This window comes from Punica granatum, chromosome 1 (assembly GCF_007655135.1).
Source record: "Punica granatum isolate Tunisia-2019 chromosome 1, ASM765513v2, whole genome shotgun sequence".
In the NCBI taxonomy this organism is placed as follows: domain Eukaryota; kingdom Viridiplantae; phylum Streptophyta; class Magnoliopsida; order Myrtales; family Lythraceae; genus Punica; species Punica granatum.
The window spans coordinates 312288-329326 of record NC_045127.1 but is presented as its reverse complement, the minus strand read 5'-3'; the positions used below and the strand labels follow the sequence as shown (position 1 = coordinate 329326).

The following is a 17039-nucleotide window of genomic DNA, read 5'->3' as shown; positions in this document are numbered from 1 at the left end:
AGCGAGCCATTTTCAAGAGGGTTTGACTTGGCTATCTTATATAATCGTCTCTTTGACTGGGATCCCTAGTGTTACCTTCACCTGATGAAGCCGTGCATAAAAGAGTAACTTCTTACAGGGGCCAACTGCCAAGTAGTGATGGATCGACCCCCCAAAAAATTTGGACACTTTAATGAAATTTATATATTGTTGTAATAATCAATATTTTGATGAAATCAATTATGGGTCGTCCCCAAAAATTTAAAGTAGGGGCCTGCTGTGATCACCGGCATGCTACATGAGATCGAGTAGCGAACTTATACCATGTTTACATTGACATAGTTTAGTCACTGAAACTCATCAACAAACACGAGAAGAGAACACAATCTCTAGATTGTCTACTACCACTCCATCACTTGGTAATTGGGAACTCAATTCCTTGCACTTTCCATTGCAGATGCAGCATACCTGGGCGTACTTGTCCTCCGCTTTGTTCAATGCATCTATTATAACTTCCAGCCGTAAGCTCAGATCTTTTTACTTTTGACGCAGCTCCTCTATTCGTATCTCTTTGTTTGATTGATTGATTGGGCTCGAGGTCCGTGTTGACAACATCGATCTCCAGTTCCACTTTGTGCTTTGGAATTAGTCTCCCCCTACTCAATCAAGTAAGGTAGTAACTGAGCCCAACACAACACCAGCATTAGAAAAACATCAAAAAGCACTTTCATGAGATTGCAAAATCAAGCTGACATACAGCCCACGAACCAATCCATTTCTTCCTCAAAAATACACAAAACAGTAATAAGACTTGGAATAATAAACTGTGGCGGCTATGCGGCTCTGCTTGGATCAGATGCCTACCTCAGATAGCGCACAAGCCAGATGAGAAGTGAACTCACTTTCAGATCCAGTACAGCATATATAGGAAACCCGGGATCCAACCCTGTTTCTCAGGTGTCGCAGTAACGTACTACCTTGCCATGAATGTAAGGGGACGGTGGTTATATAAATGTTCGTCAGTTTGGCGCAAATCAAATTTGAACACAATTGATATGGTAAAATATTGAGTGTAGGCAGGTAACATGCATTTGAAGGTCTCACTCCCAAGCACCCATTAGTCCAATCATATGTTTGTCCTGAAAAGTTCACTTGCCAAGGGTGCCTCCAGTCCCGTGGGGGCCCGATCTATGCCTGCAGCGATTGCAGCAACCTCCCCAAATCATGAGCCGAGTTATGCTACCCCTAGAACCCCTAGAAATCCAAAGCCGCCTCCACCCTCCTCACCCTTTAATATTTGACTTCAAAGAGCGTTTCCGTGGGGTGAGTTTGAGGATAGAATACCATTGCTCCTGCTGTCAGAAGATGTCTCGACAGCCCCTATACCGATGTGAGGAGTGTGATCTTATCCTCAATTTAGATTGTGCATTCCTCCGGATCCCGATTATCTCCTCTTTCTCCTGGAGAAGGTGGAATTCTCAGAATTTACCAAGCGTCTGGCGCGGACGATTTTGGTGGCACTGAGAGCTACTCACTGAACTTTTTATCTGTGCTTGAATTCCTGGATGTCTCCATGCTCTCCATTTGCACTGTGCTCTGATCCACTCACTTTTACCAGAAAAAAACTCAGGCATGAGAACCATAACTATCATGATCTTGTCTACACAAAGGTAGTGCTTGAGGGAGGGTATCCAGATGGGTACTGCTGCTATGCGTGTGAGGAACCATGAAACCCCAACTTTCCTGTTTATAGATTACTGCGAGGAATGCAATTTTGCTGCTCATGTTAGTTGTGGCATCTCAGGGGTAATAAATAGTTCATCCGCCGGTATACCAACAAAAATAAATTTTTTTAGAAAACAGAGAGAGAGAGAGAGAGAGAGAGAGAGAGAGAGAAGTGTTAAGGTTAATTGATCCTACTTCAATTTCCTGCTATGTTTATGGGAATAGACTTGGCATCTATGAGGTTCTTTTATTGGATTTCAGGTGTTGCCTTCGCTAATGAAAGGATTTTAGCAAGATGATTCTTTTTTTTTTTTTTTATAGACACCTTTTTCAATAAATTCAAAGACCAGGATGTGTCAGATCTTCACTCTAGTCTAGGTGCAGAGAAGGAGAGGCAGAACTAGAGAGAGAGAGAGAGAGAGAGAGAGAGAGAGAGAAAGACAGCCAATCCAACAAGTATTTGAAGATGAAGGAGCTCTTGATCAAGCTGCAGAAGTAACAGATTGATCAATTAGATCAATACCATTTCTCCTATCCGTCTGCTTTCTCATACCCCTGATGCTGCTGAGGCCCTTATAAAGTGGTGGGCTGAAAATTGAAATGTCTGTTTCCTGGTGTTAGTAATAAACAATAGTTGCAGATTCTATCGGAGTGCGAAGATGGGGAAATATCATGCCATGGGTGAAAGGAGTGAAGGATGTTCATCTCTGTCTTTTCCAATAACCTTTCTATTTTTTTTATTTATCCCAAGCCAAGCCAAGCCAAGCCAAATGTAAGCAAAATAACGACTCGATCTGCAAAATTGTCATCCAAGGAAGTCAAACAATCATCTAACTGTTCGGAGCTTATGGAAGCATATCTCATAAAATAAAACATCCGAATGGATGTCTGTCTAAAAGGGACTTATCCTTCTCCTTAGGTAGCAAATCACGCATATTATTATTTGTAAGATGACGCATCTTGCATTTTCCTTTTCTCATAGATCTGCTCGACAGTTATGATGAGGACGAATAAATATAATAATAATATAAAAAAAAAAGGAATTAGCCGAACCGGACCCTTGACTGTCTGTATTGTAAATAAGAGATCCCAAAACAAACCGGACAGCTTGCACTAAAAATAAAAATGGCAGAGCTTTCCACGGGGGAAACGAAAGATTTACACTCGCTGATGTAGATGATTTTCCTACCTACCGAAAGCCTAAATCTCTTCCAGGCAACTTGGGCCAAAACTTTAGAGATCCATCCAACCCTGTACCCACCGGCACGGCATGGCACACATTAGCCATTATGATCGGAACTCACCTGCCGCCGCTGTTCTTCTATTTTCACAGTCGAATGTAAGGTTGATTCTTACTTTGTTTGAACTCTATCATGCACTACCTTCTTCTCTAGCGGCCACGCATCACAACAACGCTGCTCAACATGTCAACTCCACCATCGCTCTGTCTTTGGACTATAATTTGTTTCTTGATTAGTCTGTCTAAGAGACAAAAATGGCCTATTTGTAAGAGGCATGGGATATGCTTTGAAACCTTCAAAGTATGTGTATGTGCGTCCTCGATCTCAATAATTAAGTTTGTTCTTTTAACCCTTATTCTTCACTCAACGTGATGCAAATGAACTCACCATTCGGCCCAAATGGAACAAGAAGACAGCAGTCCTTGATGTTGCATCAAAATATTTCCCCATGAAGTCTAGAAGCACTTGGAATGAGAGACTCGTTTAAGTGATTCATTTTCCATTTCGAGGGCCCCACATGGCATCACGTCACTCAAAATGGATTGAAGAAAAAGTTGTTCCTCTCTTTCATAAGGGAAGGCCCATTTTGTGACCCCACATGTTTATTTATTTCAAAAAAAATTATTTACATATTTATTAAATAAAATTTTTAATTATTTTTAATTATGCAATTTAATTTTGGATAAGAAATTTTTTTTATTTTTTGGACTTATTTTTCCCAAAAATTATTTTTTGAAAAAATCAGGTTTAAAAAAAAGTTAAATTAAAAAATTTGTAACTAATTTGATTTGAATTAAAATATTATATTAATTGATTAACAACAACATTACAGTATAAAATTTGAAATTGCATTGCGAAATTGAAATTTAACAATTAAATGTACTTAGGCACAATTGTTTCTACCACTGCTGCAAGAACCACTCGTTGTTGTGGAGTCTAGGTTCCGCCATAGGAATCGCGTAGTCATTCTCCATTTCCTTCTCCTTGTTGAAATCCTCAATCATCAGATATTTCAGAAAACATCAATAAGAGGAAGGGAAACAAAGCAATCTATATATATATAAGCAAGGGACGAGTGAACTGGCCAGATGATCTCATAACGCTCCGTCTTTGAATGAAATTTTCTCAATAATTTGAGTTTTTAAAATTTTAAATTATATTTGATTATAAAATTAGCAACAAAATCTTCTAAAATAATATTTCATTTAAAAAAATTGAAAATATCATAAAATTTTTGGGATACTATGATGATCTCCAATTAAATGCAATGTGTATTTTCTAAATGGACTTTCTAGGTATTTTCATTTTCGGAATTAATTTTAATAAAAATATTTTTTTAAAAAAAACCTCATCATAAAATTCATTTTCTTGATTTCTTTAATTTTTATAATTTTTATATATTTTAATAATCTTGAATTATTTAATATGAAAGTTAATATTTCGTCCCAGATTATCTTAGAATGCTCCATTTCTAAAATGAATTCTTTTGATTTTTTGAGTTTTTGAAAATTTTAAATTATACTCAATTATAAAATTAGCAACAAATCTTCTAAAATAATATTGCATTTAATAAAATCGAAAATACTATAGAATCTTTTGGATAATACTATGATCTCCGTTGAATACAATATGAATTTTTTAAATGGAACTTTCTAGGTTTTCCAAAATTTTTTAAATTTTGGAAATTATTTTTAATAAAAATTATTTTTTAAATGATATCTCATCATAAAATACAATTTCTTGATTTTTTTATTTTTTATAGTCTATATATTATTTAATAATCTTGATTTTTTTAAAATAAAAATAATATTTCATTGCATAAATATTAACATAAAAATAAGTACATATTATTATATGGTTATGTGGGCAAATTTTAATATATATAATAAGAAAAAGTATATATGAATTACATCATTTTATAGATATCTATTTTTTTAAAAAAAATAGATTAGATAACATTTTATAAATATATATGGAATTTTCTAGATTTGTTGAATTTTTTATTTTCGGAATTATTTTTAATAAAAAATTTATTTATTAAAGATATTTCATCATAAAATCTGATTCTTGATTTCTTTAATTTTTGTATCCTAGATAACGTAATGTATTTGAAATAAATGAGAATATTTTATTATATTTATAGATGTTATTTAATAATCTCAATTTTTAAAAAATAAAAATTCATATTTCATAAATAAATATTAACTTCAAAATAAGTATATATATATTCATAAATAATATAAAATATATTAATATATGGTTATGTGGACAACCTTTAGTATATATAGAGAGAAAAAGTGTATATAAATTATATGTTTTTGCAGATATCTATTTTTAAAAATAAATTAGATAATATTTATAGATATATAAAAATTATATTTTTCGTTTCAAAAAATAAATCATATTTGTTCACCGAAAAGAGAAAACAAATCATATTATATTTTATCCATATTTTGTATGATTATTATAAATCTGAATTATCGCATACATAAATAAGAGTCTATTTAGCTCACAAAGAATACGTCTGCAACTAGACGCGAGCTCTCAAAATCATGTCTCTCTCTAGATGCAAGTGAGTTTATTAAATTTATGCTTTGATTTTTCTCTTATCTTTACCGAAATTTTTCATTGTTTTATTTTTCTCTAATTTTTTGTTTTTTTTACATTCTTTTTCAAGATTAGTGATGTGAATTTTATCTCTTGAAAGGTTGCTACCTCTATACACAAGTTCTCACAAAGTAAGTTCTTCTACTATATTAAATGTGAAAAAGCATGTTATTCTACTATATAATATATAGCTTGCTACCCCTATACATAAGCTCTCAGAAATTAAGTTCTTCTACTATTAAATGCGAATGTTATTTATTTATTTTATTATTTTTGTTTCATTTTTTATTCTCCAAGAAAATTTTCTTTTAATATTTTATTATAACTTTTTAAAATTGATAAAACTATCTCAAGCAACGCATGGACTTCACGACTTATATAATATATAATAGCGAAACGAAAAAGCATGTTTAACGAGATTGTGTCATGTGTCATTCTAGGATTAACAAGGTGATACTATGTGTCAAGCTTTCAGCTTTCTATTTACTCAAATTTCATTAATCTTCTATGTTCTATTTAATGCATTAGTAATTAATGCACAAGTAAATAAATTGTTTTATAGGATAATATATTTATATCAATTCAAATTACTAAAATTATTTCCATTTGTTAATTCTTGATTTAACATGTAAAATTATGTTTATTAGAATATCTATGTACTTTTATATACCAATATTAAATATAAAAAAAATAATACAAGTGCATAGATCTAAAAGTTCGTACAATTTAGTAATAAATATATATTTTGAAAAATTTGACTAATTAAAATTATTTTATTTTCCAATTCTACAAATGCTGATTTATATTCTTGAAACTATAATAGGGTTTTTCAGTTAAAAAAAGTATAGGGAAAGTTTTTTAAAATTTATCACATAAGTAATTACTTACATAATTGAAATTGTATGGAGGTTTGGAATATTAAAAAACTATTACAAGTACTATGTTAATATTACATATACTTCGAAATTTAAAATGTTGCTAAAAGAATTTATTTATTTAAAAATTTCATTAAATAAATGGAATAAATTTAGTCTCTATTTTTATTAAATTTACTTAAATACAATTATGATAGTGAAAATTAAGGGTTTTTTTAACTAAAAGGGATTAATTAATTACTCTAATTAAATAATTTTATTCATGTGATTTACTAATCTGATTTATAAAATATATAAATTAAGGCTGTTTAAGTGAGAACCATAAATGTTTTTAATCTAAATAAAGTATTTAATAGAGCAAATGCAATACGATGATTTTAACATTCTTTATTCATCATTATTTTGAAGATTATCAAAGAGTTAATTGTATAATTATAAACTAATCAATATTTTTAAAGATTCTATAAGTTGTAAATATTCTTGACATTTATGTGCAATGCGCGGGTGAAGTGGCCGGTTTTGCTTAAAGAAAAAAAAGGAAAAAAGTTCAATGGATGAAACTGAAAAGAAAGTAAAGTTAAGGGGGGAGGGCCAAAACCTCGACGAGACGATAAAAGGGGCCTGGGCTGGCTGCCCTTTGTTACCTCTGCTGTCCAAGTCCAAGTCCAAGTCCAAGTCCTCTCTCTCTCTCTCTCTACAGACGATGCAATACAACACAACGCACAACCTATAGACGAGTGGAGTTGGAGCTTTTATTAGGGTTTCTCTCTCGATTGCTGGGGTGCGGGTGCAGGTGCAGTTGCAGCTCCTCTGGACGGTACAAAGCCTTCATTCACAACGCCAGCCAATGGGAAGCTTTCTTAACACGGCCGATTAGTGATGTCTGTTCTTCCCCTCTAGTAACCTTTTACTCATCTTTCGATCCTCTCCGCTTCTCAAGTGCCAAATCTGATTCAACCCAATGGCGGAGGAAGATATTGTGGCGCCTCCACATTCCGACCACAAGCGGAAGCTTGAAGATCTCGAGCCCGAAGCTCCCCAGCCACCCACCTCTCCGATGCCCGAGGAACCTAGTGATGCCCACCAAGACACTGCATTGGTGGCGGAGCCTCCATCTTCTCCCGATGTGAAGCGGCCTCGCCTTGACGATGCTTCAGGTAATGGTAATCTTTTTCACTGAGATTTATATATATATATATATATATAAACCACGTCGAACACCGTCAATTCTCTTCAAAGCTGCATTTTTCAGTGCCACCACCATGGATTTAAGCTGCAACTACTACTACTACTACTACTCCTCCCCCTCCTTATAAACTTACTTTTGTATGCGGGAAGAAGGAAAGGAGATGCCTTTTGACTTCATCTAGTCTAGTCTTGTCTTGAATCTTGATAAACAAAATGATACTGCCATTTGTTTAACCGGGTCTTCTTTGCGACCGTTATTCGTGATGTGCGCTTCTGTTGGCGGGGTCTTCTCTCTCTCTTCCTCTCTCGAAAAATGCCCTTTGAAATGTGGTCTGTCGTTATTGTTGTCTAAGAGAATTATCAAAATCTCCCTTGACTTGCTTCCTGATTCCTTTTGAGGGCAGTGGCTAGTGAGAACGGACATCAAGATAAGAAGGCGGACGAGTCTTCTAACGGCGAGCAAGAAAATGTAGAAAACAGCGGGGCTGAGGATGCTGATTCAAATCCCAGAGATAGTAAAGATGCTTCAGATGATGGAGTGCCAGCTGCCGACAATAATGATGTTGGTGACTTTGAACCTTCTGCCATTATAGGTTCCCAAACGGACAACACTGAAGAACCTCCCCTGGAAGAAGCGGAACCTGCTTCTGATAATGTTTTGCAACAAGCTAATGCTTCTATGCTTCAGCAGCAGGACCATGAACCTATCACCGATTCTGGAACAATTTCACGTAAAATTGAAGTCCCAAATGATAAGGTCTGTCTCATGCACATATTTCCTTTCAAAAGGTTGTTTTAAATCGATCTACATTGCTTTTTTTCCATGGCAAGGAGCATATGAGTCGTTATCCAAAATGAGCAACTCTTCAAATCTAATTGCAAATTCCTCTTTGAGTGCTTGTACGTTTGTTGTTTTAAGATTAAAATATCAGTGGTATTGATGTTTGACTTTATCTGGTGAGGGAGCTCATTGTTTGCATTATTTGGTCGGGACACAATAAGTTGATTGTTGACTGAGTGCTTCTTGTGATGCAGGTTGGGGTTCTTATCGGCAAGGGTGGAGAGACTGTGCGCTCGCTGCAGTCTAATTCAGGGGCAAAAATTCAGATAGTGAGGGATGCAGATGCTGATATGGCATGCTCGATGAGGCCTGTTGAACTGATTGGAAGTTTGGAAAGTATTAGCAAAGCTGAGAAACTCATAAGAGATGTCATAGCTGAGGTCTTCACTCTCTCCTATGTCTCTCTTGTGTCTCTTTTTCTGCACCTCTATTTTCTCCACTATCACGCTTGACACATATTCCGTCTGAGCTCACTGCAGGCAGATGCTGGTGGTTCCCCTTCTCTGGTAGCCAGAGGCTTTGGCAGCGGACAGAATGCAGGTGCTGCTGAGCAATTCGAGATGAAAGTGCCAAATGAAAAGGTTATACGCTCAAAAACCATGCACACATGGACCGTTGAATGCACAATGTTCTAAGAATTCTGAGCTGAAACTGTCCCACTTCAGGTTGGTTTAATCATTGGGCGAGGCGGTGATACAATCAAAGGTCTGCAGACCAAATCTGGGGCCCGCATCCAGGTAGTTGAAATGATATGTACTTTCTGTCGAAGAAGTAGTGGATTTTTTTTTTAAGGGGCAAATGATATATGTATTATTTATTTGAAGATTTTAGGTATTGCTCCATTCTAACTTGCTCATTTTCTTCCTCTCTTTTCTAGTTGATACCTCAACAACCTACTGGAGGAGATGAATCCAAGGAAAGAACCGTAAGGGTGACGGGCTATAAGAGGCAAATTGATATTGCTATAGAGATGATAAAGGATGTTATGAAACAGGTTTGTAAGCTGACCTTGCATCGTTGAAGTAAATTATTATTTGATTCCACTATCCATTCTTTGTTTTGTGCTTGCTTTGTATTTCCTATTGGTATTTTGTGTAACTATATATCTGGCTTTTGTGATTTTGTTCAATTTGGTCTTTTGGAAATCATGGTTTTTATAAGGGTTTCACTTCGAAAATTTTTGTTCATATAAGGATTCAAGTGCTATTGATCAAAATTTTCTGCTGTTTGGGGGTTTATGTTTTTGCTGTGCTTCCTCACAATTATGGGATGACATGACAATTATACCTTATTCTTTGCGCGTTGGATCTGATTTACTATATACTTTTCGTTGGTGCTTGGGGTAGCACATGTTACTTTGCCTATGACCATTTACTTTGCTTATGGCCATTCACTTGAGTAGTACTAATTATAATTGCTTTTTTTAGGTTGAAAGTTCTTTCAGTTACTTGCAGGTTAGACCAAGTGCATAATTGAAGTGTAAAGTGCTAGTTGATGTGATTTTTCTTTGGCTCTGCATGAATTTGTGCTTCTCTGACAGTGAAGTGTTGATATGTACCTCCCAACTGCTTGCTGCATATGAACCTATCTACAACTCTGAAAAGATTCATAGAGCAACTGCTGTTGTCTGTCATGTGGCTACCTTTGTTGACTTCTGAGAGACATCTTTTTTTTTTTTTTTGGGGGGGGGGGCGGAGGGGGTGAGAGAGAACACTAAGCAAATGGAGTTGTGTGGTCTTGCTATGAAACTAGGAGGCCTGTCATGTTTCTGGGTGATTGATAATCAATGTCGAGGCAACTTCATGATTATAAGAAAGATGATACATACAGTCCAAGATCTCTCTCGGTTGCCACATGCCATAATTTTCCTTTGTTGAAAGTGCCGATTTAGAACTGGTTGGCTTATAAAATGCAGATTTGGCTATTCCTACCCCCGTGGTGTCCGCATTGGTTGTTGGTGTAGCAATAGACAACCACCCTATTCTCTCACCACAGCAGAGAGGTATCAAGCATTAAACCTCGCAATGGCAGGATGTTAATAGTTGGTAAGATTGCTTCGAGACTTAAAAATAAAGATCATGCAGTAAGGCTACATTGCATAGCCCTAGTCCTCCTTAGTGACTCTTGGATTCTCTACATGCGGCATGTGGAAAGTTATGACCTGATGAATGTGGTTTTTTTTTTAATTTGATGGCCCATTACTTTGTGAACTCCTCCACGATGTTATCTGTTATAATGGCAGAAGTGGTTTATGCCCTTGTGGTTGAAGTTCAGCAAATATGCTAGTAGCATAATGATCATTAGATAATGTCAAGATGTGTGGATTCTTATGTGGTTGAAAATTGGTGATTTGGGTTAAATTAATATGTCGAGTAAGGATTGTTTCTCTTGATATGTGTTTACAACTCTCTTGTTTCTCTCTGATTGGTAAATTAGGGGGAAGATTGAGATGTACGCTCTGCTTCTCTTTTATTGGTAATGATTAGGGAAAGAAATTGTTCCTCCTTTTACAAGAAAAGGACTCCTGAAGAATCATAAATTTGAGTGCTTCTGCTGCTCCCTGCCTACAAAACTACTCACTTGCTTGAGCCATAGAATTGCAAGAAGTTTCTAGAGTTAAGATTCTCATGTCTGTGCATCATGTAGTAAAACTGAAGATGCCGTTTAGGAACTCGAATTGTTTCATAAGACCATGCGTTTCTGCACTTGGATTGACTTGAAATGAATACTGTCTTGTCCGAGTGAAGTGATTGATAGTGATAGAATTACCATCATGTTTTTGGTGTTTTAGCTCCTACTTTCTATAATTCTGTGCCTGCGCATATTTTTTTCGAGCATCATCTCAAGTAAATTACGTTTTTGTTTCCCTTATTTTCTGACGTTTATCTTATGGTTTTCCTTGTGGTAGTTTGTGTTGTGTGCAAGCTACCTGACTGTCTGGTGTTTTTGTTATGAGCTTTTTTATCTGATAACTCTTACATATCTCTTCACTTGCAATGCTCTTATGTATGCGCTTTTAACGATTGGGATGTACATATATGTCTACGACTGATTATATCATTAATTTCCTTGTGACTCATGCCTTTGCTGTTTTTGCCCTCTCTGCTTATATACGCTGACTACATGTTTTCTGATTGTTCCGCATAATTGTAGCTTCCAAAACCGTCGCATCTCTCTGGCAGTTATCGTCAACAGGCTTATCAATCACGTGGCGGACCGCCAGCGCAGTGGGGTCCACCACGTGGTCCTCCTTATCCCTCTCAGCCGATGATGGGATATGATTATCAGCAGCAGCGAGGAGGGCCATATCCCTCTCAGAATCCACAGTATCCTCCATCCTATAACCCCCCAGCACCCCCACAATTGGGTCCTCGACAGAGTGGCTTTGGCTTTGGCTGGGACCAAAGGCCACCTCCTCATGGTGGGAATAACTATGATTTCTATGGAGGGCATGGGCCAAATGCTCAGGCGCTTGGCTCTCATTCTGGTCCTCCAATTCATGGGCATGCTGCAGGCCCACCGCAACCACAGGCGAATTACAATTATGGACCATCGACCCAAGGTCCACCAGAGTATGGGCATTCAGCCCCATATTCATCACAGCCTGTACCGACTCACCAGAGTTATGGGCATTCGGGATATGAAGCCAAGTATGAGAGTGCTCCCCCATCACATAGTTATGGAAGCTCTCAACCAGTTTACTCACAGGCTGCCCCACAATCTGGGTATTACACTCAACAACAGTATGGTAAACCACCAGTAGCAGCATCTTATGGTATGAATCCCAATCATCCTCCTCAGTCGTATGGAAACCCTAGGGGCAATCAACCAGGAGGAGATGCAATGACAGGCTATCATCTGGGCTCCTCGAATCAGTTATATGGATCCCAACAACAGGTTTACCCATCATCGTACCCTGCAGTGACTGAGCAGCCTCCAATGCAACAGCAGCAGCAGCAGACTAGTTATCCTATGTATCCAACTGACGGGCAAGGGCAAGGTGGGGCTGCTGGCTATGGCTCGTACCCTTCGTCCGTGCAACAAGCAGCAGGATATCCTACTACTGAGCAGCAAGCAACGGCGTATCATCATCAAGCAGCAGCAACTCCTCAAGATCCAGGTGCTGTAGCCGCCGCAGCAGCATCCTATACGCAGCTGCCGCAGCAGCAGCAGCATCAACAACAGCAGGCGGGATTCACTCAACAGCCTCCACCAGCAGCACAGGCCACCTCCTATCCTTCTCAGTATGACTCCACCACCCAACAGGCTTATGGTGGGCCGCCTGCTGCCCGTTGAGGAGTGAGTGATCAGATGGAAATTGTGGAATCTCTAGTCTCTACTTAAAAAGAAAGTTGGTATTAGTTATATCTGTTAGTCCAATGTATCAAAAAATCCTTACATAGCAAGCAAATTTTTTTTTTTCCTTTCTTTCTTTCTTGGAAGGCTAGAATGTTGGTGATTTTGGGATCTCATCTTTATCTCTTTACCCCAGCCAATTTCGATTTCTCTGTTGCTATTCCTATTACAACTCTTTGGTAATCAAAACTTGTTTCTTTTTTGTTGGCATTAATTAACTAATTATTTGAGATGAGGTGAGGGAGGGGCTTGGTGGGCTTTGCTTCGTTCGCAATTTACTCCAATCCAATCCTGTTCTGTGGCTGTGGGCTTCAACGTCAACTATAACAGTTAATGCCCAATAATGGGAAGTGGAACGCTGGAATTTGACGAAAAGACAAATGGAAAAAAGTCAACTCCTCATTCTGTCCTCGCCGTTTTAGCTGACTGAAACAAACTACGAGCATTATCAATTCCCATAATTTCTTTCGATTGACAATAAAAGAATCTCCAACCAAAGCATAAACATAAACTCGCTCACCTCCACCCTCCCTTCGGTTCTTGGTCTTGGTCCTCTTTTTTTTTTTTTTTTGCTCATAAAAAGGTTGGTCTTGGTCTTGTTCAGATAGATTGATAGATAGATAGATAGATAGATAGATTTGTAGTCAGATCGAGAGATAATAATGGAACTTCAACATCCCATCCACAAGCACTCCATCGTTCTGTATGATTTGAACACCGGCGTCCTCCCCTGCTGCCACTGCAGGAACCCTCTGGAGCTTCCCGACCTCCGGTGCAGCAGCTGTAGGTACACCTTAATCACCTTCTGCCTCGGCTGCGACGAGCCAATAGCGGGGCCCATCTACACCTGCAGCAGGGAGTGCCACTTCTTCCTCCACCAATCCTGTCTCGACAAGTGGCCCGCGGAGATCCGCCACCCCCTGCACCCGATCCACCCTCTCTCCCGCCACCTCAAGAGCACCCACAAGGACGTCAGTGAGTTCAAGTGTGACTGCTGCAGCCGGTGGACCCGCCGCTTCGTGTACCAGTGCTCCCGCGGCTGCGACTTCAGGATCTGCCTCCGCTGTGCCCCGTTGAACCAGGACCCCCCATTAACCCTCACTGATGGAAAGCACCAGCTGTTCCTCTTCGAGAACACCACCTTCGAGAAGAAATGTACAGTTTGCGACCGGACAGACCGCCACACCTCCATCTTTATCTGTACCGTCCCGAAATGCGGCTACGCGGTTCATTTGACCTGCAGCAACCTTTGCAGTCGTTTCCCCGAAAAGATCAAGAACGACAGCCACTTTCATGCCGTTACCCTGACCGAGTTTGTGAAGGAAGAGGGTTGGACTGCGTATTACTGCGATGCCTGCGAGCAGACGAGAGATCCAGCACATCCCGTGTATCACTGTGCAGACTGTCACTTTGCTGCTCACGTTGGCTGCGTCCTCTCCGAGGTAAAAAAAAAAAAAAACCGAGTTTCCATCCATTTAGACACATATATATATGTATATATCTAGTGCGTGTTTATGTGTGTGTGTGATGTCCGTGCACCGGAATTCCGGTTACATAGTGCTTATATGCTGAGATTACTTGGTAACAAACATGGAGAAGATTTTGCAATCTTTTATCTCGATCTTTGCCGTTTATTGTCTTTTCATTTCCCACACAAATTACATTTTGGTTCACTATCGGGGGTGAAGGCCTAGTGATTTTAAGCTCACTCTCATGTGAGTTGAAGATCCCAGGCGTAGAGTTCAAATTCCCGAGGACAATATGTAGGGGTGGGCTCTTTGGCTTGGGTCCAAGTTCATCTCCGATTTTTGTGAACTATACTAGGTCTCTGGGTGTGCTACACTGAAGGACCAGTGCTTGTGCTGGTTGTTCAGTTCGTTTGATATGTTTGCGGTTAAACACGAGAGCTCGAACATTGCGTAGTGGGGAGCAACAATGTTGCCATTACTGTTGTCCACCATCATTAAAATAAAATAAAATAACGTTTTGGTTCCATCCCATAAGAGAGAGATTTAGTGTTACTATACTTACTGTTTTACATGATGAGCAAGTACTAATAAATTAATGCACAAACATTCCATCACTTTCAAAGTAATTGAAGTTTATGTCAGGAATGTTTCTCGTTCAGGTGCTGCCCACTCTGATCGAGGAGTATGAGACTGAGGCCAAGGCCAAAGGTGTATTTGTATATCCATGGCTAGCGAAGCTTGACGAAGAGATTGAAATGCTGTCAGGAAAAGAAGCTGAGCTAAGATCAAAATTAGGAGCGGTGAGGTCGAATTTGGGGACACTCGAGAGTGAACGGTCCGAATATATATCATGTTCAAGGCATAGGTTTGAAAACAAGTACTCATTTGATCCGCTAGGCCTGCAACAAGTTACTATTTGACCTGAGCTCAAAAATTACATTGCAAGTGTAGTATGAGTTGGAGTTGTGATCTTCTCGGGGATGGGGATCTTATTTTTCATCTTTATGTTTTATCCTTCCAGGCAATATAATAATTTGTGCAAAGTGAAACAGACTTAAAAGTTCTTCCTTTATCTTAACCTGGCCATCAGCAGCTGGCTCAGTCTTGACCTTCCATTATATCGTATAGGAGGTGATCTCCCCTTCGAGATCTGAAGAGAATTTCGACCTTCGCTTTACATGAGAAAGTTCTCTATCGGCCCTCAGCTCATGAGAAAAAATTTTCCCTGCATAGTCCCCAGCCCTAAAGCAGCAATTAATTTAGACAGTTCAGTTGGGATGGCAGATGCTGGCTAATTATGAATAGGTACAAGTGGTTGTATTACATTAAGAAATGGCTGACTGAACAACGTACAGCTCTACCAGTTGCACTTGCGGCCGGCTGGCCGATTGATCAGTAGAAAACAATGTAGGATTACCAGTGTAGCACTAGCTGGAGGCATTTCCTTTCCTCTCCGGAACTAAAAGTGCTACTGCATGCCGTGTGTTTTTTAATTATAATGAGTGAACAATATCCATTAATTCTCATGTCTGTTAATAAACATGTAGCAATAGCATAGCATGGTGTCTCTGTTTCCATAAAAGCAGCATATTCTAAGCCACTTCATCTTATTAACTGTTCCTCTTATCATGCGTGAATGGGGAATACATTTGATTGTTTCCATTTCATTTCGATAACAAAAATGGAAGAGCAAGGGTTTCGCCATAAACATTTCCAAGCCAAGCCAGACAATATCTTAAGTAACATCAATCAAGAGAACGGAGTTTCAAGTCCAGGCCTCCAGCAGGTACACCCACTGATTTTCAATTGCAGGATATATCAGTTCAGTTAACTTTGAGAAGCTGAGCTGTTCATCTCATCTGCATATCGACTAAAGCAACAAACCAGAGAGAGAGAGAGAGAGAAGAATGTAAATTCAGGCAGCTTGTGGCTTCTCCACGCTCAGCACTGCAGATGCGAGATATCAAGAACGCTCATTGTCAAGTTCCTTCAGTTTTGGTGACAAGGCCTCGAGTTTTGCTCTTACTTCGTCCTCCTACTTTCTACGAAATTCTGACCGAGAGCTCGCTATCTATCTTTTCAAGATAAGGGTCTGAAATGTCACGTCCCTTGGACCTCAAGTGGCTCTCGTATTTGGCAACTAGAGAAGGTAACACATGATACAATATAACAATATTCATTCAAGGATGTCCCATCAAAACCTTCAATTATGTAAAAATTCATACTTGAACCTATACAAACTTGAGTCTATCTGCAACCCAAAAGCTTAAGTTAATAGGTTGCTGGACCCAAATCTCATATAAGCTTGTGGTTTATTTCTCAATTTTTCCACGTGAGACAACATGTCTCAACAAATTCTGTGAACATATATATGACATTCATTGAACTCATAAACTTAAGAACAGGGAGCGGTACTCGCGAGATATTTCCGGCAAACCTTCAGTCACTCTTTTGCTAGCTCCAAAAAACATATGTCAGCTTCTCATCACTTAGTTTTAGAGAAAGAGAGATAAAAAAAAAATCATCATGCACGATGCATTACATATAAACTTTCTCGCCCCCTCGAACTACATTTCAAAAAAAAAGAGAGGAAAAAAAAAAAGGTTTCAGGACAAAGAACCGACTCTTGTTATTTCCTAAACTCACTCTCGTGTTTTTATGGGGTTCGTCTTTGCTCACTGGCACTTTCTTGGTGCCTTGAGAAGGAAACATATATATATATATAACCGCTAAAAGATTTCCAGAAATCTAATAGGTC

At 38.4% G+C, this 17039-nt stretch overlaps 2 protein-coding genes and 1 long non-coding RNA gene across 6 annotated transcripts; 2 read left to right on the top strand and 1 right to left on the bottom strand.

The window, feature by feature from the left end:
* Positions 1-286: 286 nt before the first annotated feature.
* On the bottom strand, positions 287-2401 carry LOC116187100. Of its 2 annotated transcripts, none has more exons than XR_004151975.1 (2): positions 844-2401; positions 287-659 (listed from the first exon to the last, which is right to left on the bottom strand). It is a non-coding gene; the product is annotated as an uncharacterized LOC116187100 (long non-coding RNA). The 2 variants fall into 2 exon arrangements; XR_004151984.1 differs by having other exon boundaries at positions 287-635; positions 844-2400.
* Positions 2402-7079: 4678 nt separating this feature from the next.
* LOC116200995 (far upstream element-binding protein 2-like) lies at positions 7080-13026 on the top strand. Of its 2 annotated transcripts, none has more exons than XM_031532055.1 (7): positions 7080-7584; positions 8020-8372; positions 8651-8836; positions 8936-9037; positions 9122-9193; positions 9334-9450; positions 11610-13026. In XM_031532055.1, the coding sequence occupies exons 1-7, from the start codon at positions 7389-7391 to the stop codon at positions 12750-12752; spliced, it is 2169 nt and encodes a 722-aa protein (XP_031387915.1). In that variant the 5' UTR covers positions 7080-7388; the 3' UTR covers positions 12753-13026. The 2 variants fall into 2 exon arrangements, with proteins under 2 accessions (XP_031387915.1, XP_031387907.1); XM_031532047.1 differs by having other exon boundaries at positions 7080-7590.
* A 256-nt stretch (positions 13027-13282) lies between these two features.
* LOC116201008 lies at positions 13283-15394 on the top strand. Of its 2 annotated transcripts, none has more exons than XM_031532074.1 (2): positions 13283-14254; positions 14924-15095. In XM_031532074.1, exons 1-2 carry the CDS (start codon positions 13475-13477, stop codon positions 14954-14956), a joined length of 813 nt encoding a protein of 270 aa, XP_031387934.1. In that variant the 5' UTR covers positions 13283-13474; the 3' UTR covers positions 14957-15095. The 2 variants fall into 2 exon arrangements, with proteins under 2 accessions (XP_031387934.1, XP_031387925.1); XM_031532065.1 differs by having other exon boundaries at positions 13288-14254; positions 14941-15394.
* Positions 15395-17039: the final 1645 nt, after the last annotated feature.